This window comes from Psammomys obesus, unplaced genomic scaffold, assembly GCF_907164565.1.
Source record: "Psammomys obesus unplaced genomic scaffold, mPsaObe1.curated_primary_1811, whole genome shotgun sequence".
NCBI lineage: Eukaryota > Metazoa > Chordata > Mammalia > Rodentia > Muridae > Psammomys > Psammomys obesus.
The window spans coordinates 27,990,989-28,013,891 of NW_026593286.1; the positions used below are offsets into that span (position 1 = coordinate 27,990,989).

Genomic DNA, 22,903 nt, shown 5'->3' on the forward strand with positions numbered 1-22,903 from the left:
TTTTCCAGTCTGAGGTCTAAAATGACAAACAAAAGTTAAATGAGGCTATTAGGTTTTTGTTTTAATGATGCTAGGACATTAATAAGTTTTCTTTTTTTGGAAATAAAATCTTGAAGAAAACCAGGAAATTTTTAGGAAGATTCTAAATGGAGAAGGAATAAGATTTTTGGTATGAGTCAAGGGGAAATACTGGATATGTGAAACAAAAAGTGTTTGATTTTTCCTGTTTGTCAGCTCTCCACAGCTTCATCATTGTGAACGTAAGATTGCATTTTTTTTTAACTTTACATATCTCCATCTACTTCTAGAAAAGGTAAAGTTTTCCTCTTTCTGAATTTGGGAAATGTCAAAAGCAGTCTAAACCCATACCTCGACCACAGACTCCCAGACTCAACAGCATCTCCCCCTCATCACCAATTTAAAAATTGCTTTAAAAGTCTTTTTCCCTGCCATCCTTCACGTTAATTGTGAGACTGTGATTTTCTGGTCTGGAATGTGAGTATCTGGTTCCCTCATAACCACACACAGACATAGAACATTGATGCCTACAGGCTGCCTGACCATTTAAACCTAGAGATAACTGTAACAGGATTTTTTTTTTCTTTTTCAAAAAACAGAAAGCTGGGTGTGTACTGAATAGATGAAGGAGAAAGAACTATCTGATAGATCTAAGAAACTAAATGAAATCTGCTATTCAGAGTCAATCTGGGATGCTGGCAATTAGTGATGACAGGAGAGCAAAACTGAAAAACGGATATGTCTCCACATGGTTTGCGGGTATCCATTATTACAGGGGGAGCCAGAAGGTTCATTAGAGAAAAGACATCAGATCATGAAGGGGAATGTCTTTCTCATGCCATACCTCCTACTGTTCCTCTGAGGGGGAAATTCTAAAGTATTAATATGTTTATGCATACATACATCAGAGAGAGAGAGAGAGAGAGAATAGAATCTTCCATTGCTTTTGGAGAGTCTAGATGCTGTATTCATTGGGTAAATAACTAACAAAGGATTGAAGAATTGCAGGAAGCATGGTTTTTGCACATGTGCTGCTCTGGTTTTGCTGCCTCGATAATGGAGCCTAGTTTGGGGATAGGCTGAGTGAGAGACACAGATCAGCTAAATCATCTGAAGAGAGATTCGCAAACTTTACCTAAGTCTGGTCTTGACAGTAGGAAAGGAAACAATTCCTTGGTGGCCTGTGGCATCCATACCGTATCCCATCCTTTAAGATAATTTCCCAGAATGAATGGAAAGTCTGATCCGTCATCATAGCTAGAAATCAGTGGTACCAACTTTTATGCATTTTTGTAAGCACAATTAGTGATGTGATTTCAAGGCTCGCAATGAAAGAGTGATGGATGAAAAGACCCAGGAGAGCTATAAAGTCATAGGCTCTGGTATGTGTTATAGTTTTAACCAAAAGTCACCAGAGTCCCTGTGGAGAATGGCAATGCCAGCTGTTGGTAGTGATGACCATTGTTTTAGGGTTTACTCTGATTCAGTGTCTTTCCTATGAGTGCAACAGGCGAGCTTTCTATAAATTTTCTTTTTCTCACCACAACATCAGAATAGTTTCTATGAAATAAGAACCAAATGTTGTAAAACTTCAGAATGGTTATGATGCCAACATTTTCTTAAAGGAAAGAACAAGATGGCCACTGTTGTGACCCAGATGGCTTACGGTTAGGAAGACGCCGTGGCCTACAAGTCCTGAACTGTTGTCAACCTGAAGGGCCGCAAATACTAGTTAGACGGGTTTTCATATCTTTTACTCTAAAAATCATCTTCCCATTTTAATTCAGAACCCAAAGTTTATTTTAGGCCTTTTAAGCTCTGTTAAAACAAAACACATCCAACTGATTTTAAACAGCTTTGAGAACTGTTTAGGCAATCTGGAATTCATAGGAGTTTCTGCTATGGTCTCTCCTATATTACATAAAATGGTCATTTCTCCCATTGCAGTAGAAGAAAAGAATGTTATTATTGAGAAGTTGGAATTTTGGGTTTTAAGCATGATCCAACACAAACGGTTGTGGTTTGAGGAAACTTAACTTCTTCTAAACTCGACATCCTGAACTGGAATTAATTGCTCATTAGAGGCAGAAGGGGTTCTTTTTTCACTTGACTGTAAGTGTAGCATAGAGGGTTTTTTTTTTTTTTGACATATTATGGAAAAATGATGTGGTTCTGAACTTTCATTTTTCTGCTTTTTTGCTATTTAGGTTTCGGATAGAGCCAGAGATGGCTAGCTTATTTGATTACAACATAAAAAGAATGATTTCATTTAAACTTTTAAAGGGAACTGAGAAAACGGTACAAAACTTGGGTTTTGGTTTAGTCTTGTTGGGCTCAAAGGCAAATTAAGAGTGATGAAGAGTCATAACACAGAGGAAGAAAAACAATTTTGACAGTGTTTAAATATGAATCCTTAAAGTCAGAGGAAACATGACATTTCTCTCTCTCTTATGTAAAATGTATCTAAAGAACTGCCAGGAGCTCTGGGATTTAGCCTGCATTTGAAAATCAGCTTTGTTAATGCTTGTGTAATGATGGAGCAGAGTCTTAGTTTTATCATTTGTACACTCCAGTTAAAGGTGTCTACGAGTTGAGGATATAAACAAACATGTTTTGTTTTGATCCCAGGTGTAGGATATGAGACTGATTCAGATTGTCCACAACAGAATAGTATTTGCCTCATGCGGTCTCTGAGAGGGGCACTTTGCCATCTGCGGGTAGTTTAAATCTGAGGACTCTGGAGAGAGAATAATTGGACGGAATTGGGGTACAGAAGATAGAGATGTAAGTATCGTAAATAAAATAGTTTTAAAAAGTGTGCACCTGTGGGATGTGTTATACAAGGCGGAGTTGAGTAGGCTGAATAAATAATGTCACTGTTATCAATAACATGGCATTGTATTATTTATTAAAAAATAATCTATACGTGTTTCTTTGTATTTCACCCTCACTCTTAGCTCAGCCTGCAGTTGACATTTCTTTGCTTTGGGGTTTTTGCAAAGTGGAAGGCAGAAGCTACTTAAAGTCAACTTTCTGCTGGCCTTTGATTTTTGCATAAGCTCATTTAGGAGATTAGGGGTGCCCCAGGGTCAAAGATGAAAGGAACGAGCCTTAAAAAGGAAGGTATATGTGTGGGAGAGAAGAAAATAGATATTGACCTTTGGAGCAATGGAATTTGCCAAAAGAGTACTTGCTAACTAAGCTGACAGCCACCTCCTGATTTCACCATGTGACTCTCAGTGGTAGCATACCGGGTGGGGCTGGAAGGCCTCCCATGATGCAGCGTGCGCTGTACAATGACCCAGCACTTCCCAATGAGTAGAGGTTAAGGAGGGCAGATAATGACATGGTTCTCTAGCCAGTGGAATGGATGACTGCTAAACACCTTGGCATGTCAACGACTGAGGACGTTTATTGAACACTTCCTACCTGTCAGATTCCATTCTATGTGCTTTCCATTTCCATGCTTGTTCCCATACTTATATGTCATGGGCATATTTATATGGCAGCTTATTAAAGGAGTCAGGGAAGTAGAAAATGACCTACACTTTTCCAGTCAGTAATTGGTGTAAATGATGCAAACTAGGGCGACCACTTATGATCCTGATCTAATAAAATGCCACGAAATGCTCTGCTTGCTCGCCACGTTTCTAACAAACAGTGCTCAAACTATTTTCACCATTTCTGCATTAGAAAGACAGGGCGAGTGGACAGAGTGGTTTAAGGGTATTTGTCTTCCAGGGCAGATGGCCAGGGCAGGGCTGATGAGTCATGGTCTGGGTTACAGTAACTGATGCCATGGGTCCCAGAAGGCAGATGTAGAAACAAAGGGTTTCCTTTGGAGGATGTGAGGACTGCTTTACTGAAGAAATCAGTTCCATTTTCAGAATCAGATCACTGGTCACAGGAAGCTAGTCAGACAGGGCCACGTGACAAAACTTTACATAAAAAGAGAAGCCTTGGAGAAAGCGTAGGCTTGTGTAGGGGGTGACATAGCGACAGGGAACAGAGGCACTAGTCCATTGTGGGAGCAGTTTACACCAGTCAGTGTCCTGAACCCCCCTCCGATACTTCCTCTACAAACATGACGGGGCAGAACGGACTTCTTGGGGCAGGTACTGACAAAATGATAACTTCCTGGAGGGGTGGGGAGCGTAAGGAGGTTAGTTGGAGCACTGGACTTTGGAAAGAAGAGTGGACTTCTCTGGGGAACCATGATGGAGGAAGTCAGGGGCAATTAAAGGTCAGAGATTTATGGGAAGGTCCTCCAAACATGTATGCACCCAGGAAAGGAAGAAAAAAACATCCTTCTCTTTCTTTGGCTCTGGGGCTTTCTGCCTCTGCCCCTGCCAGTGACACTATGATCAGCACAGTGTTCTTGGGTTTTAGTGGAATTTTGGATTCTGGTCTGGGAACCCCACCATCTTTTTTTAACCCCCTGTGGGAAAATCTATGTCTAGTTCTAAATTGCCAACTTCTAAATGTGTCTCTGCAACACAGTTTATTTCTGTGTTGGGGACTCTCTGTAAACATGGCACCTCCTTTCAAGATGGCTGATGCTACGGCTTAAAAGCTGGAGATTCACTTACATGTCATATTGCCCAGCTTCCCCCCCCCCCCCCCCAGAGCTTGCATGGCAGTGTTTTTTTTGTGAAAGTAACATAGAAACATATGGGCTAAAGCTACCACCACCAACTTCGAAAATCCTCAGTTGCTCGTTTCTTTTCTTCTGCATTTCAATTTTTCCTGAAACCCAGGTGAACAAGTTCCAGCCGTTAAACCGGCATTTCATGCTCTACCAAAGACTAGTTCAATCAACCTTCCGGTTTTGCTAGAGTCTCCTAACTCATAGATGCAGTAGTTGTTTTTTGTTTTTTGTTTTTTTTTTGTTTTTTTTTTTTCCTGCTTTGATATTATTTACATTTTTCAGTTCAGCTGCTTTGGGTTCTGAGGAAAATAGTGATCTGTGGATGGAGTTGACCATGAGGGAGGAAACTGTGCACGGAGCTCCAGAGAGCTAATCCACCAAGTAAGGGCTGAATACTATGTAGAAGGAACTTGAATCTTCACCATCCCATGAAGACCCATATGTTAGAACTTTGCTCGCCAGGGTGTAGAACTATGCTGTGGGGAGGTATAGCACTTTTGAGAGGTGGGGCCTACTGGGAGGTTCTTTGGTGACTGTTTTCGTGCGTCTGGAAGGTACTGTAGTAGCCCAAGCCCTGACTCTTCTCTCTGGTTTCCTGGTCATGTGGTAGGTAGTTTTGCTGTGCCACTCACCTTCTACTATGCTGGGGTGGCTCACCACAGGCTTAAAAAGATGGGCCACATTGATTAGGACCGGAACTATAATTCAGCACTGTGAGCCCAGGGGCCCCTTTTATTTTTCAGAAGTTAGTTATCATAGGCATTTTGTAACAGTGACAGAAAGCTAATTGCAAGAGCCAAACTGCAGCTCTCTCTGCATACATACTGTTAATGGCTCTAATTTTTTACTTCATTCCAAGGCTTCAAGATTTTAATAAAAGAATGTGTGTGTCTCAAAAATGAATGGTATTGTCTTAGGGTTTCTATTGCTGTGATAAAACATTATGACCAAAAGAAACTTGGGGAGGAAAGGTTTTATTTCATCTTATACTTCCATGTATCAGTCCATCACTGAGGGAAGTCAGGAATGGAACTCAAGGCAAGACCCTGAAGGCAGGAACTGAAGCTGAAGCTATAGAGGAACTCTGTTTACTTGCTTGCTCTTAATAGTTATTCAGAGTGCTTTCTTCGGCATCTAGGACCAACGGCCCAGGGTAGGGGGTCATTGCACATAGTGAGCAGGGCCCTCAGACATCAGTCATCAATCAAGAAGTAGGGACATTTTCTTAGTGAAAGTTCCTCCCTTCAAAATGATTCTAGCACATGTCAAGGTGACATGAACGTAGCCAGTGGAGTTATAAAGACATGCGAGCAACTCCGTCTAAAGAAAGCAAGCATTCTTAGTTATTTCAAAGAATTTGATTGCTTCTATAACTTGTAGATTTAAGGTTAACCAAAATGTCACTTTCTTCAGGTAATTATAAAGCCAGAAGTCCGGTAATTTCACATGAATAGCTCAGAAAAATCACTTTAGTCCTTGAATAGTTCAAAGGTACTAGGTTAGTAGATAGGAGAAAGTATCTTTATCTTTTTATGTAGCAAAGAAGGACAACAAATTTGGGATTGTTGATGGCCCCCATTCTTTGTAATTATAAACAGAAAAATGCATAAACACATGAGATCTTAAAAATATAAGATGGTTACGTTTATATGATTAGAATTCAAAGTTGTTTTAGCTAATCCCTGATTGTAGCCAAAATCCATTCCCTTCTGTTAATGGTACCTCAGTTTCTTCTGGGGGTCCTTTTCACCCTAACTTACTTATGGACTTTTGGTTTTTCTTTATAACCTTGTTCTTGCTTAGTTCTGATTATTCTGGCCTTGAGGACTGGCTCAGGCTGAGCCAATTAAGCCTTGAGTACCTCACTGAATAGCATTTTTAGGACATTCTGGGATCTGCTTGGTGTGAGAATTTCCACAGAGTTGCTGAGCTGGAGGTGCTGAAGGCTATGCTGTCACTACCTGTCCCTGAGAGCAGTGCCTACAGAGAGAACCGAGTAACTGAAAGAAAAAGAGAAACTCCAGTGGCCAGACTGGAGGAACTAGATGCAGCCCCTCCTGAGGACAGCAATGCCTGTGGGCAGCTGTTCCCATGGTCTGCTGTTATACAAGCCAGCAGTTTCCTGTTTTGCTTAAGCAATTGAAATCAGGTTTCCATTCTTTGCAATACAAGAGTCAGTTCACTAATCATAATTAACACTATCTTTATTTTTTTTTATTTGCTTGGCTTTTGTTTTTAATAAAATTAGACTCTTTGGCTATCAGGTGAAGTTTATCCATGAAAACTCACTCAGAAAAGATATTTGGATTTATTTATTATTGGCAGGGTTTTATATAATCACATTGGTCTCAAACTTTTTGGGTATTAAGGATGACCTTGAACTTTTGATCCTCCTGCCTCTATCTCTCAGATAGAATTGCTGGCATAACTCATCATACTATGCAGTGTAATTTGTTTTTATGAGTTGCCTTCAAGGAACAGACAAGGAAAATGCACTGTAAGTCTCATTTCTGGTATTAGACCATTGACAGTAGAAGCTCACACCCTTATTTATCTCCTTATAGTTAGAAAAAAAATCTTCGGATTCTCTTTGTACTTGCTGTTGTCTTAGTTATTATTATTATTTTTATCACTGTGATGGAACGCTATAATTAAAAGCATCTTGAGGAGGAAAGGATTTATTCACCTTCTACAACCAGGTAGGAATGTACCGTCACAGAGGAAAGTTGGGGCAGAAACTCAAGCAGGGTAGAAGCCTCCATGTAAGAACTAGTGCAGAGGCCATGGAGGACTGATGTTTACTGGCTTGGTCTCCATGGCTTGTCCATCCTCTTTTCTTACTGCGCCCAGGACTACCAGTGTGAGGCTGGCACCGTGCACAGTGAAGTAGTCCCTCCCACCAATGATCAGTCACGAAAATGCACCACAGGCTTGCCCACTGGCCAGCCTGGTCGGAGAATTTTCTCAGCCGAGGTTCCCTCTTGGCGAATGACTCTAGCTTGTGTCAAGGTGACGTAAGACTCGTCAGCCCGCTTGGCTGTGGTATATCTGCCTTTAGTCTCTGCCTTAAGATGGTTAGCATGACCTCAGCATGCTAACCTTCTGAGTGCGAATGTTTATCTTTCATTTTGCAGGTCAGACGCTAAGCACACTCCTTCAACCTGCCTCCTGAACCACCACCCCAACCGAATGAACAAACCTTTTCAAGTGTTTTCCTTTATTAACCCGGCCACTCCTTTTTTAGGACAGTGGAAGCTAGCATGTTGTGTTAGGGCTAAGGTATGCCCGCTACCAGTATGCCACACATAACACACATTTGTTCTTTCTTCCCATCCGAGGCTATAAACTCTTTTACAGGTAGACATTCTTCTAACTTAGCCAAGGCTTTCAAGAGGCGCGAGGAGAGTCCTAATAACATACTATGCAGCTCGTGAGGAAGGCTACAATAAAGGGACGGACAGTTGCAGAAAACAGGAGAGCCATCCCAGTTCTGAAATTGCTTACAGGATATTCATGCTGCTATTAAATAAGCAGATAATCTTTATCTGCTAATAAAACAGGCAGCCTGTTGCCAGAGGACGGTGACAGTCTTAACAACTTTTACAGAAAATAAAAATACCAAGCAGATAGCAGGTATCATGTTTTCTTTTGGCAAATGTTAACACTTCACAGCTAGCATATCTTGCTTACTTAATTGGGCCTATAAAAACCCACCAGGCCATTTCACATGGAGCCATTGAAATTCTCTAGACCAATTCTTTATAGCTTTTCAGAGCCTGCCTGGGAAAACAGCTACAAAGAAGGCTGATAGAAAAGATTTTTCAGCTCTCAAATCCATATTTACAAACCTTACAATCTTTGTGTGTTTACTTGGTTTAAAATAGATGAAGTGAATAAATCAGGCAGGTTATTATTGCTCTTATTATTTTGGTTAGGGAAAGAAAAAAATAATATAGCACCGACAGGAGAGAAGAATAATGAAATATGTTGACTGAGGCAAGTCCCAAACTGCCCTAAATAGCTTCCAGACCACCTTGTCTGCAACTCACTGCAGATCCAACATGTTCAGTTGCTTGCTCTGAGACCATGTAGGAGCTGGCTACAGCATTTTCCATATATGCTATTATCCTATGAAGTGTTGGCTTAGATACCTGAATTCCTTAGCTAGATTGTGAGTTCCTCTAAAGTGGATATGAAGCCACATTCTTTCCGCCAATGACTGGCCTCCACCGAGACTGAGCAAATGAATATTTATTGAAATCGAGATTAAGGAAATAAATATTTATTAAAATTGAAGAGGAAGGAGATAGAGATAAATGGAAACGAAATACAAAGAGAAGAAATTGTGAGAGATGGCTTAGGCTCAAGCCATTGAGTGTGTGTGGTATCAAAGAAAAAAAAAAAAACTCAGTCCCATTGAGAAAAATACTTTAGAAATATTCACTTAATATTCTTTTTTTGGCAAACATTTTCATCATTTCTGGTTTAAAGACTTTTGTGGGTATACTTTCTTTCTCTCTGGCCTATTTATAATTGAGTATGAGAATACAGCTGGGCATCTGTATGATCAATAGAGTCAAGCAACCACTGGGGAGGGGGCATTTTTTTTTTAATGCATTGGACAACTATCAGTAAAAAGACCTGCCTTGCTGGCATGAGAGTCCAGGCTTTATTTCTAAGATCTTCATTTAAAAAACAAATAGTCAGGCTTGGTAGAATGTGCTTAGAATCCCTGTACTGGGGAGATTGAGACTGTTGAAATCTTTAGGTCAGCCATCCTAGCCTAAGGGACCCAAGGTCAGTGGGAGACCTTGTCCCATAAAGCAAAGCAAAGGTGACCAGCACCTGAAGAATGACGTCTGAGGTTCATGTGAGGACTCCATACATATACACACACATACGCACGTGCATACTTGTATACCCGCAATCATGAGCATACAGATATGTGTATGTACACAGTGCATATTACTGAACAGATATGTGTAATTTCCTATTACAGTTCTCTACATCATAGAGATTAAAAACTGTCTACATAGCATTGACCTTGTATTACGTGCTATCAATAGTCTGGAGATGTTCCAAAGTATACAGGAGAAAGCCCATGGGGTCTAAACAGATATGTGGCATTTTAAATAAGGGACTTGAGCATCTGTAGGTTCCTTATCTGTGTAGAACGGTTCTGAGGAAAGCAAGGGGGGGGGGATGATGGTTGCAGGGAGATTTATCTTCCTACATTCTCTCTTGGCAGCTCAAAGTTTTCCGGAATAGGATGGTTTTGGGGAACATTCTTTAGGTCTCTTGGCCTGAGCGTGGTACAGTACTGGGGCAGCTCTAAGTCTGTGAAACATTTCTGATGACCATAATCAGGATGATTATGTAGGCAAACATGGCCTTCTTAGCCATCCATGGAAGTGGAAAGGGCCGGTGTCCCATTTCCATTGCTGAATTTGAATGTAAGAATCCGTGTTGACTACTCAGAGAATTAGAAGTTGGTAGGGGTGTCTCTGCTTCCACATCCCTTGATTTAACTTTAACAAGAACTCTCGTGGTGCTGAGGACCAGCCTGCTGTAGACACTACAATCTTATGAAAGACACTTTGTTGGGCCTGGCTAAGAGGCAGAAATGAAGTGATAACTTTCTAAGTTTGCTTTCATAGATCTCTCCAAATGTAGCAAGAAAAATGTGTAATTTCTCAGGCCTCGCCTAGACAAAAGGTACCAGTGTTTTCCTTTGGCATAGGGAAAGGAGTGGAAAGGATGCTGAGATTCTAATCTCCAGTTTGGAGTATCTCAGGCGATCACAGAGAACACACTTACCTTTTATGACAGTGCAGTTCCCAGCATCCCTCTGGGATGCCTTAGACCCAAATTGTCTGGGAAACATAAAATCAGTCACATTTGGCAAGGCTCAATACCCCAGAGCATGGGAAACACAAATTAAAATAGATACTTCTTCAATCACTAAATTGTTTGGTTACAAGTTTGTTTGGTATAAAGAGAACATTAGAAAAGGGAGCTCCCAAAGGACCAGCCCCTCCCCCACCCCCAGCTCAGGTTTGGGGAGCTTCACAGGCATGTTTAGTCTCTTCGAGGCTTAGCATCTTTCCTCTGAGCTCAACGTAAAGAAATCTTTAAATAAGATTGAAATAACAAGGGCTTGTCATTCTAAAATTACTTTCCTACTGTGCTCATAGGAATCTGTAAACACTTTCCAATGCGTTGGACATGGTGTTCTGTTTTGGGGATAGGAGCAATCAGTTTATCACTGTGTTTTGTCTCTTAAGGGAGCCTGAGTTTAGCCTTGTGTGTGCCTCCCATCTCTTGTCTAAGGCAGTAAATCAATCAGGACCAAGTTAGACATAGGGTGAAGTATTACTGCATGTTTTATTCCCTAGAAACTCTTCTTTTCTAATTTTCTACTCTTCTTTTCTAAGAGACATAGTGTCCCACCACTGTAAATGTCATTCTGTTTAATTCTAACATCTGTATAGAACATAAATAGTTACTGGTTTGGATGTATAGGCTTGACATGCCTTTCTCCAAAAAGGTTGACATCACCGGGTTTGGATTACCAAGATGCACAATGTACTTCAGTCAATATGTATTTACACATTTCTTTGATTTTGGGTTTTTTTTTTTTAATATTTTGTTTTGAGATTGAATCTGGTTTCAATCTTACCATGTAGATGAGGCTGACCTTGAACTCCTGACCCTCCTTTAGTCTCCTCAGTGCTGGGATTACAGGTGTGTGCCACCGTCCCTGGATCTACTAGTGTTCTAAAACTCCATTCTGTATAAAGGGACTCTCCTGGCCTGAGGAGTTGCCATTCTTCTGAACAATGGTGGAGATGCTGAAACTCATGTCTGATCCACATGTCTTGTAGATGTGCAGATGTGAAAACTGAAGGGAATTAGGTCTGGTCTCCACATCTTGATCTTGTGAGCCAAAATATGTGTGAAACTAGAGTAGGAAAACACCTGTAATGTGCTTGTCTTTCTAAGGAGATGGTAAGGTAGGAGGCGCCGGTCATCCAAGAGGATACATAGGATAGGTTACAGTCAGGGCGCTACGGTGACCACACTCAGCTCTGCTCCAGTAGCAGCACCAAGAGCTAATACTTGGTAATGCGTATTGAGTGCCAGCTGCAAGTCAGGCACTGTAGCTGACAGGCTCTCATCATCTAGCTCTAAATTCCACCCCTGGGCATATTTGTGGGTGCTCCTGAGTTAAGAATATCTTCTAAAAACTGTACATCTAAAGAAACTAATCAAGTGAGAGGACCCTGACTAAAACACTCAATCCCCATCCAGAAAGGCAAAGAGGATGGACATCAGAAGAAGAAGAAAACAGGAAACAACCTAGGAACCTGCCACAGAGGGCCTCTGAAAGGCTCTGCCCTGCAGACTATCAAAGCAGACACTGAGACTTATGGCCAACTGTTAGGTAGAGTGCATGGAATCTTATGTAGGAAGTGGGAAATAGCAAGAGCTGGAGAGGACAGGAACTCCACAAGGAGAGCAACAGAACCAGAAAATTTGAACACAGGGAACTTCCCAGAGACTCATACTCCAACTGAGGTCTATTCATGGAGATGACCTAGAACCCCTTCACAGATGTAGCACATGACAGTTCAGTGTCCAAGTGGGTTCCATAGTAACGGGAAGAGGGACTGCCTCCAACATAATCTGATTGGCCTGCTCTTTGACCACCTCCCCCTCAGCAGAGGGAGCAGCCTTACCAGGCCACAGAAGATGACAATGCAGCCACTCCTGATGAGATCTGATAGACTAAGATCAAAAGGAAGAAGAGGAGGGCCTTCCCTATCAGTGGACTTGGGGAGGGGCATTCGTGAAGAAGGGGGAGGGAGGGAGGGATTGGAAGGGGCTTATGGGGGGATACAAAGTGAATAAAGTGTAATTAATAATGATAATAATAAAATAATATCTTATAGGTAGACTTACAAGATGGGGGGGGGGAATGGTGCTACCCAGAGAAATCAGAGCACACCTTCAGTGCTGACCATGTCATTTTCTGCTCCTTGAATGTTTGAATGAATTAGCACAGAGAGTCCACATGCAAAACATTCTCCTACCTCAAGGCATGCCATCCTATTATACTGGGAAGTTGGGAAACATGGATTGCTCAGATCTCATATAAAAACAATTGATATCTTTGACATGAATCCTCTGAAATTTACTTCTAGTAACCCTTTGTTCTAAAAAAGAGACAGCTCATATTGCAAAGTCTATTAATGATGGGCCCAATATATAAGGTCTAAGAGCAGGAGTGGAAGGATTAAGATGCACAAACATTTCTTGTCTTCTCTAAAGTAGCTGACATCTGCTCACCCCACACCAGTGAGGGAGCCAACAGGAAGTAAGTGTGAGAGCAGATAGAATGAACAAGTACAGCTGTGTGGTTTAATTTATATAAGCAACTTCTGTGGGAGAAGATGGCTGTGGTCTGGGTAATGTTCATATCTATAAAACTCAAGAAACCTGAATGTAACCCGATATGCACAGAACTTTCTTGACCCAGCTGTGTACTTCTGCTCTGAATTATGTTGGTAGAGAGGAATTTATGATCGGAATCAGGCGTGGGCTTACCCAGTTGAGGTCGTGGTCAGACGGCCGTGTTCTTCCCTCTTCGTTTTCATAGAAAGGGAAACCTTCTCTCCTAGCCTGGTAATACTCTTTCCGAAGCTTCTGGATGCGGTCAGTGGTTCCAGCCACGGGACGGCCGCTGCAGCACATGAATAGACATGGTCACATGGTGTGTGTCAGCCTCCGAGATCCTCTTACTCTCCCTATGATGGGGCTTGACATCCCACTTTGAAAGATTTGACAATGTAATTTAAACGAGGAAAATGGTGAAATCCGTAATAGAAATGTGGAAAGAAAGTACATCTCTGTCTCTCTCTCTTTCTGTCTCTCTCTCTCTCTCTCTCTCTCTCTCTCTCTCTCTCACACACACACACACACACACACACACACACACTTCTGACTTGGGAGTAATAAATGCTTTGGGAATGAGAAGGTGAAAAAAATATCCTGACCTTTTAGAGCAATTAAAAGGCTCACCACTCTTCTTCTTATGATCATATATACGGTGTTTTGGTTAAATTTCAATACGGGCATTTCATTCCTTCACATGCCATTTCTTATTTGAGATTAAATCCCAGTTGTTTGACCTGAAGGTTCGATGTGACAAACGACTGGCTGACATGCACCAGGATTCCTCTCAGTTAAGCTCGAGAACTTTTGGAGTATGCAAGCTCACGCGCGTGTTTATGTGTGTGTCTCTGGGTATGCATGTATATGCATGTGTGTGTTAGGGGGTGGGGGAGACAGCAGAATGTAGGTCAACATGTGAGAAAAGATAGAGCATAGGTAAGGAAAGATGGTAAAGATACAGCAGTAGATGGAAAACTGGGGTAGGAGAAGGTGGATAACACCTCAGTGTTTTAGTGAGCTCCTTGTCCAAGGGGCATTTCTCTGCATGCTAGCCTCTGATTCTGCCTAAGACAGAGAGTGTGCCCAGTGACACTCTGGACAGCTAGCGGCCCCTTGTTTGGGTTGATTTGTTATGGTTATTTTAACAGAATCAAGCTCCTGCTTCTGTTTTATAATCCAGACAAAACAGATATTCAGGTCTGCAGCGCCTTTGAACTTCACTGGTTCCTTTACGGATTTTGTGGCCAACTGTGCCAGGCCTCACACTGAGAACTGGTTGCTGTAACGAAGAACAGTTCATCTTCTTTCCCTGGAAGAGTCCCATTCTGGGAGGAAGAGGACAGAACGACCCACAGAAAACCAGGATCTGCACAGGGGTTACGGGGGCATGAGCTGAAATGTCGACAGGTTGAGATCAGGCCACGGGAAGTGACAGTGGAGGTCTCCACAGAGGAGGTGATGCTCCAGCTCAGTGGTTCTCAACCCGTGGGTCGAGACCCCTCTGAGGGTCTCATATCCGATATCCTGCATATCAGATATTAACATTAGGCGTCACAACAGCAGCAAAATCACAGCTACGAAGCAGTGACAACATAAGTCTATGTTTGGAAGCCACCACCACATCAGGACCTGTAGTTAAGGGTCACAGTATTAGAAGGTTGAGAGCTACCGATCCTGCTGACCCTAAATGGCTGGGTAGGTGAGGCGGGGGGCAAAACCAGGTAGGGAGAGGGCAGAGCAAGCAAATCTGGCTTTGGGGATTCATTTCCCAATTGGGACATTTGGGCAGGTGGTGGTCCCGGCTGCCTTTGCTCTACCGCCTACACATAACACATGCCATATGCTCCCTTCCTCATGTCAGTCAGTAAGAGGAAGGGCTAGTGACCCGAGCCTTGGAGAAGAATCACTCTGGGAGCAGCTGGGGGAAAGGAGACAAGTGTACGCTGGACAGGTAGCCAGGGGCCCTGATATGAAGAACCTTTCTTGTCACGTCACACGTGAGTTTTACATTTAAATATGATATCTAATTTAAAAAAATGTGAGCTATCTAAAAGCAAATTAAAGTATTTGAAAATTAAGCTGGGGATTATATAAAAAAGAAAGTAGTGAAAATAATCATATTTGCAAGCCAGTCTTCAACTTTGTGGCAAGGCAGTGGATAGCACGGCCACATGTTGGCTCTGTGGTCTCCTGCTACCAAGTGTGTGCTGGCCACCGGGCTTCGTGGATACACCAGAGATGGCCACAGTGGATGCTTTGAATTAAGGAGCCACAATCCCTGAGGTCAGAGAGATGGCTCAGCAGTGATCAGGACCCGAGTTTGATTCCCAGCACCTATGTCAGGAAGGTCACAGCCACCGATAACTCCAGCTCCAGGGAATCTGCCACTTCTGGCCTCTGTGGGCACCTGAACTCACACGCACACACCTAACTGAAAATGGTAGGAATAAATCTTTTTAAAGAAAGAATAAGACGTGTGTGTGTGTGGGGGGGGGGTGGTGGTGGTAGGGAAGCACAGACTTTTATTTTCCTATTTAAAAATTCTGAAAATAGTTATAAGCCCCCCTTTTTTATTTTTTAAAAGAGTTAACCCTCCAAGACAATAAGGACCCTCCGCTTTGCCAGAGCACTTGGGGCGAGGGCAGCCTGCTCAGCTCTGAAAGCTGCCCGGGCTCTTTAGTAATAAGGCTTCTGCTGGTTATGGGGATGCGAGAGCAGCATTCAAACTCACCAGATGAGTTCAATCAACATGGTGCAAACATTGCATACATAATCTATTAGTTTACCCCAAAGAAACTGAAGCATTGAATTCAAGTCGAATGAAGTCATCAGTAATAAAGGAAAACAGAAAAAGGGAAGAAAGGGATTGGGAAGGTGCTGTTTTTAAAAAGGACCAAATACCACAATATTCTTCTGTTGGTGGTGGGAAAAAAAAATCACATTCCGACTATAAACTGTTCTTCCAGATGCCTATAAATACATAAATTTTAAAAATATGGGTTTGATCAGATTACCATTCTCAAATAAGACAGTAGGGCAAGAATATAAAAGCAGCTGTTCAGGATTCAAAAAAGTCCCCGATGGCTGACAGGAGCATGACTATTTACCTGGAAAAGAAAGCTGGCTCTAGTAAAAAACAGGAGGAAAGTCATGGAGCGTCTCCATGCAAAGCGTGCTGTGTCTTCTCCCAAGTGTGAATATTCGAAGATGATATTCGGAATAAAGTGCAAGTCTTTTATCACAGCCTGGGACTATCTTTCAATACTTGGTCTTATTTTCCTTCCTGCCCTCCCTTAGCAACAACCAAGTATTTTCCTAAGTGTTGTATATGTTAATGTTAGGACTCCCATATTCTGATTTCGGTTTTCAGCTCTTCTCGGTAGATAACACACATACTTATCACTAAATTAATATCATATTATGTATTATAGTGTTATAAGCAGAGCAATCAACTTGATGCTAGATTTATGCACACTTTGTACCAATGGTATCGGCCATTATAATAATTTATACCATAATGTATTGATGCAAACTTTTATATATACTATCTGTCAGAGTGCACCTCACTAACCAATTGAAGGACCCTAGACAGTCTCAGAATCCGTTTCAAGCTATAATTTCAGAAAACCACTACTAAGCTATTGGGCTGGACACTTGAATGGACTTTTCTTATAATTCTATTGTAGGAGCTTTGGAAAATACCTCAAAATCTGGAACGAATATTGAAAAATAAGGTCTATTATTCTTCTCATTAACATGAAGAAGATGAAGCTCACAGCTGATAGACGACAAAGGTCAATCTGACTCCAAACATCCCCACTGACTGGAGCGCTCCACTTGCAACGACAGACCACTTTTCTTCTACCTCGTTTGTATCTCAGAGGCTTGAGCCTCTGGCAAACACCAAACATCAGGGACTTTAAGGCTAGCACACAGGACTTGACTCCTGAAGGTCCCTCGGTGCCGTCCGCTCTATCTTCTTGTTTTTATGGAACGTAGCAGAAGGAATTCTGGGAAAACTCCTACCTGACATACTCAGAAGTGATATCAAGTTCTTATGCAACTCAGACCTCTTAAAGTTTTAGACCCTCACATCTGCATTACTACATGGAAGGTTGGGCTTCCTGTGTTTGTTGCTTCTCTGTTTCTGAGCCAGGACAAGGATTATAGCTGTGTGTGACCACACCCAGCTGAGTCTGGCCATTCTTAACAAAACTCTATCCATATGTGGGTGATTGGTAATGGCCTTTGAACGTTGAATTAGTTTAAGCCATATATCAAGACATTTACGCCATTTAGGATTTCTTGTCAATTACGTACCCTATAGCCTATGTTTTTAAAGGCAGATGGATCTCTAAGTAGGCCCTTATAGCACTGCTGAGGCGGACAGAGCTCAGTGCAGCAATGGGCTTCATTTTCTTTGCAGTGATCTACAGACATAAATAACCACCATATGTAAAAACCTTCACACCAAGGCATATATATATATATATATATATATATATATATGGGGAGGGATATAAACTTACTCTTCCCTGCTCATAATTCCCTCAGTAGGAGCACTTCTTAGAAATAAGTACTGGTCTGAGCATGATGTAGGCTTCTTTCCTTGCTGCTCGGGCTGGAGAGAGTAAACCAGCTTTATGGAGCATCTGTGATGTCCCAGACACAGGATCTGTGCTCATGTCATCCAGTTCCGGTTAAGTCTGTGTGGATGATGTTGTTGTTAGCCAGACTCATGCACCGAGGCTCACAGAAGTAGGGAAACACAAGTGGTGAGCGGTGGGCCAGGATTTGTGTGCCTGTAAAACTCTAGCTGTTTCTTCTATATCATGTTGCCTTGGGAGAAAGGCATTAAAATGCAGCAGGCATTTTGGAACAGCAGTTCACAGGCATTTCAACGCAGAGGGAATTTAGCACAGCACATTTATAGGCATACCTTTTGATATTCTTTTATTTGCACAGATCTTTGCTATAAAAATAGAAATAGAAGTAGCTAAAGTAATAGGAATACAAGCAATGAAGTCTGTGTTCATTAAAGGAATGATGTTGGAGCAATCGCAGACCAACATTTCTGGGCAATTAATATTATATCACTAACAGGCTTATGTGGGAAACTGGTGTAAAACTGAATGGGGTGTAGGAGAAACTCAACATATGACTAAGATCCCACATGAAAGACAAAGACTGTGGATGAGGACCAGGTTGGAGAGGCAGCCAGTGCCACAGCAGGACAAGTTTTGTCTATGTAGAGTTTTATTTTTCTAACTATATTTGGAATTCCACAAAAGATTCTGAAAAAGAAAAAGAAAAAAAAACAAAACAAAACAAAAACAAAAACCATGCAGCTGAAGGCAGATCATCATTGACATGATTATTATGTTTTGTTGGTGAAAAATTAGTGCCCAATAAAAATTTTGAAAGATTATTATATTTAAAAAAGTATGGATTTATAGCATTTAAAACATTTGTAGCTGTGACAGTATTTATACAAGTTCTGTATAGATTTAATATCCCATGGTGAAAATACATTTAAATAGTGTGCCCATAATCCAAAAGACACTTCATAGTAAACATGTGATTTTAAGAGGGTTTTTTTTCCTAATTAAATTTTGTCCAAAAAAAGTTCTGGAGATTATTTGATATAAAAATTTACTGAAAACTGCATTATACAATAGCTACTCTCCCCCCCCCCCCCCGCCACAAAGAGTACCTATTCTTGCATTGGCATTTGATATTTTGATTTTTCATCCAGTGACATTTTGGGATGCTAACTGGCTTTCCATGGGGTTGCATTTTGTTTCTGATTTCTTCTCAAATTCTTCCTCATTTCCTATGCTGATGATGTAACTGCCTTTCACAGGAGTAAAGCCACTCTAAAGAGATGCTTGTGCCTTTCCTTTGACTATCTAATTATTAAAACAATGGGCCCCAAGAAACTGGAATTTCCCCAGGAGTGTTATGCTGGTAGAATGATAAAAAGTGAGAGCCCTGGTGCCAGGCAGAGAGGGACCTTGTCTTGGGAAGAGAGTTCACATTCATCTGACAACTTGTCAGATCACCTTGCGGGAGGGACTGGACGTAAGAATATGATGATGGTTGGGCCACACCTTGACCAGGGTTTCTGAGTTATGTGTGCTTCTCGCCTTTTGTTTAAACCCGAAGCTCATGCTTAGGGACTAGGAGATAGACTTGGAAAGCATTGGACCTCTTTGTTCCTTTCCCAGTTCGTTATAACAAATAAATCTCTTTCTTCCTCTGGGTTTTTGGAATTATTTGCCTCATTAATTGGCCTATTGAGGACGGTTGGATGAGCTTAGCTCCTTAAAGATGCCAGGACCCAGGTTCTGATCCTAATGGCTTTGGTGAAAATTATACTCTCCACTTTAACTGAGTTTTGCCAATAGTTTCCCCCCCCCCTAAAATAGTCTGAATTTGCCTTGATCGTATGGAAATTTGATTTCCACCAGACTTAAGTTAGCTTTGTGATTTAAAACAATTATTCTGAAATTAACAGCCAGTTGTTTGTCATGACTGTACTTAAATTCCGTGATTAAGACCGATGAGCTTAGTGAAAAGGCAGACAAAGCCCACGTGTGGTAGTGCACAGGCTTCATCCTAGCACCCAGGAGGCAGAGGCAGGCGGAGCTCTGAGTTCAAGGCCAACCTGGTCTACAAGTGAGTTCCAGGGCTGCTTGGTCTACAGATCGAATTTCAGGACAGCCAAGGCTATATACAGAGAAACCGTGTCTCAAATAAATAAATAAATAAATAAATAAATAAATAAATAAATAAATAGGACAAACAATATCAGTAACAAACAATTCAATTTTTTTTTCCCTGTGTGGAATCCCCTCTTTCTTCAAGGACTACTTGCTTCAGTCACCTCATAGGAAGTCAAGAGACAGAGTTTAGGCTTCTTGAGATAAAAATATCACATAACAAATTGGTGTAGGAACTGCAGGAAAGCATCCTAGGTTCTATAGTAGTATACAGTTTTAAAAAGTGTGCATACATTTCTAATGCTACTCTAGCCTACAGTTTATGCCAGGATGTGTGTGTGTGTGTCGGGGGGGGTGTCTTAAAAACCTGCTTCAGAGGAACGGATATTCACATGAGGTTGATAAGAAAGAAAAATCTACCCAAGACTTGATGCTACATTAGCTCAGGTTGGCTCCTGTTTCTTCCTCCAGCTGTGCTGGTGGCATCTGACCCAGATGCAGCAATGTGACAACATGTCTTGGCTTACTGGGTTCCTGACTTTGCCACGGCAATGTGGGCCTGCCCTTTTGTCTTTCTCAACAGGCTTCCTGTTCCTGGCATCCGCCTCCTTTGAGATCCCTGTCTTGGTACTTCCATTCTAGCTGGATGAACTAACCCCTTGACTGCTACAGCTTGAACATTTGTCTTGGAAATTGGAACCCTGGACTGGACCTCGACCTCCGTGAATCAAGTGGTGGTAGATAAAGAAATGAAAAGCCCCTTCCCTTGGCACCTTTGATTGTATGATGATAATAACTTCTGATCCCACCACGAACACAGCTACCATTTACCTTGAATGTGACTATATTGATTCATGAAGGACAACTTTCTCCTGTGTTGGAGGGTTGCAACTGAGATTTGTCTCCGGACTGATGTCATATCTTGAGATAAAAGGCATGACTCTACCTTGCTCCTTATCACCCGAGACAATGCAGGGCTGCTCTCTAAGGTCAGAACACCCCGCTTCCTCTATCTCCTCCTCCAGAAGAAGCTGAAACTCCTCAGAGAAGCACCAGCAGTGTGGTTTTCATTTCAACAATAACACGAGTCGTTTGCACAGCTTTGACCCACCTTTCCAAACCTGTGCCAGGTGAGCACGTTATTCTCATACAACACAATGACCTGCTGGCTGTGCTCAGATTTCAAACGCCATTTTGTTTTAGTCATAAAATATCTACTGAATTGCTCAGAGTTGAATACCATGAAGGCATATTTTCTCTAATACACACAGTAAAGTATTTGTAATCTGAAGTAATTTACATACATACTAGACCTTTCAAAGTTTCATGTGTAAATTATATGTATATATATATATGAATATATATATATATATGAATATATATATACACACACATTTATATGATCTATATTGTTTCGAGGCATTTTGCCAATTTTATAGACGCTATGAAGTACACAGAGTGCAGGAAAGTCTACCAAGTGATTTAAATGGTAATGTTTACTTTCTTAAAAGAACTGTTTTAAGGTATAACTGAGAAGTGCACACAGAATGGTGGCAAAACGACCCTTTCATTTCTTCTCTGTCTTTTCCTAACAAGTATACACAGATGCAGAGAAAAGCAGATGTGGATCGGTGTGGAGCTGCGTCTACAGTTTAACATGATAAATGAACCAGGCCCTTCATCGCAGTCCGTGTAGACGCTGCTATTCTTACATACCTTGCATCGGACTCTCATCTAATTGATATAGTTCATTTATCAGAGCTCAGAGGAAAACAGAGGTTGGGGCCATTTTCACCGTGGAAGGTTTCCATCAAACCTCCCATCTAGTGAGATGTCCCTGGATAGGAGCTAACTTCGTCTCCTTTAGTTCCCAACAACCTTTTATTGTTTGTGTTTCATGCCGCCGTGTACAGGACGTGAGTGTTCAGACTGCCATTACGTGTGTCGTCGTCCCCCCCTCCCCTGTCCCCTATGGTCCTGTAGGTGCAAGTAATGGCTGCAGCTGCTGCTCAGGCAGGGGAGAAGCCATGCAACACAGCGCTGAAGGAGACATTGGGTGGGGTTAGTGAGAGGGCAGAGGTAGGTATCAGTACAGCCCTCTCCTGTAGAGTCTTTCCAGGCTGGGTTTGAATACACGCAGGTTTTATTCCGCATGATGACTCTGAAAACTAACTTTAAGTCATGACTCCCCTTGAAACCTTAAAAGCTTTGTCCAAGGATTTTATGATCCAAAATAAAGCGAAGAAAATATAGATAAAAAGGCGAATGGAAGAAACGTATGAAGTGTGTGTTATCTTAGCTCACATTCATTTTCTTGAACTGAGCAACGGACAAGGAGAGGAGAAAGAAAGTTTTGCTGTGTGTGACTCTTGAGCAAATTAATAATAATAATATGAACACTCCCCCTCCCAAAGAGCTTCTCACCAACAGCTACAGGAGCGGAAAGATAAAATTATTACCTTCTAGGCTTAAGTCAAACACAGCTTGCATTGTAAGAATACATATCTGACATTTAGATGTGGATTAAGCTTTCAGGGTCACTCTGGGAAAACAAGCCTTTGTGGGCTGCAGGTCATGAAACTTTGGGAATTTTCTCCATGAAATCCCGTCTTCCTCAGAAGAAACAGCAGAGAGGGTCTTTCCTCCCTGGGGTCCATGGAATGCCATCACCCCCTGATTCTCAACAGCTGGACATCTAGGCCTTCCCTTTGAATAACAAGGAAGTGAGCCCTGACCGATGACACAACTTTGCGGGAAAGTAAGGAATTCCTGATGCTTCAGTGCATGGATAGGAGCTTTGTGACGGGGAGGACGTTCTGGAGAGTGTGTGCACGCCAGGCATGGAAAAACGGTCATTTCTTCCCCATCAAACCTTCTCTCCTACCTTCTCCTTCAATACAAGAGTTTAGGAAAACAATAAAAGTGACAAAGCAAAACATACTAAAAAAGCTTTTCAGTGGAATGAACCTAAAAATTATGATTTAGATCTATTCCAGATGTCAAGAATCAAAGTAATATATATATATATATATATATATATATATATATATATATATATATA

At 41.6% G+C, this 22,903-nt stretch overlaps 1 protein-coding gene across 1 annotated transcript in view; it reads right to left on the bottom strand.

Annotated features, from left to right (window-relative positions):
• The window catches only part of Pard3b (par-3 family cell polarity regulator beta), a 517,239-nt gene that overhangs the window by 88,813 nt on the left and 405,523 nt on the right, over nucleotides 1–22,903 (bottom strand). Inside the window, exon 19 of the mRNA XM_055616796.1 lies at nucleotides 13,274–13,409. Within this exon, the coding sequence (XP_055472771.1) occupies nucleotides 13,274–13,409 (136 nt within the window). The remainder of the gene's footprint in view (nucleotides 1–13,273; nucleotides 13,410–22,903) is intronic.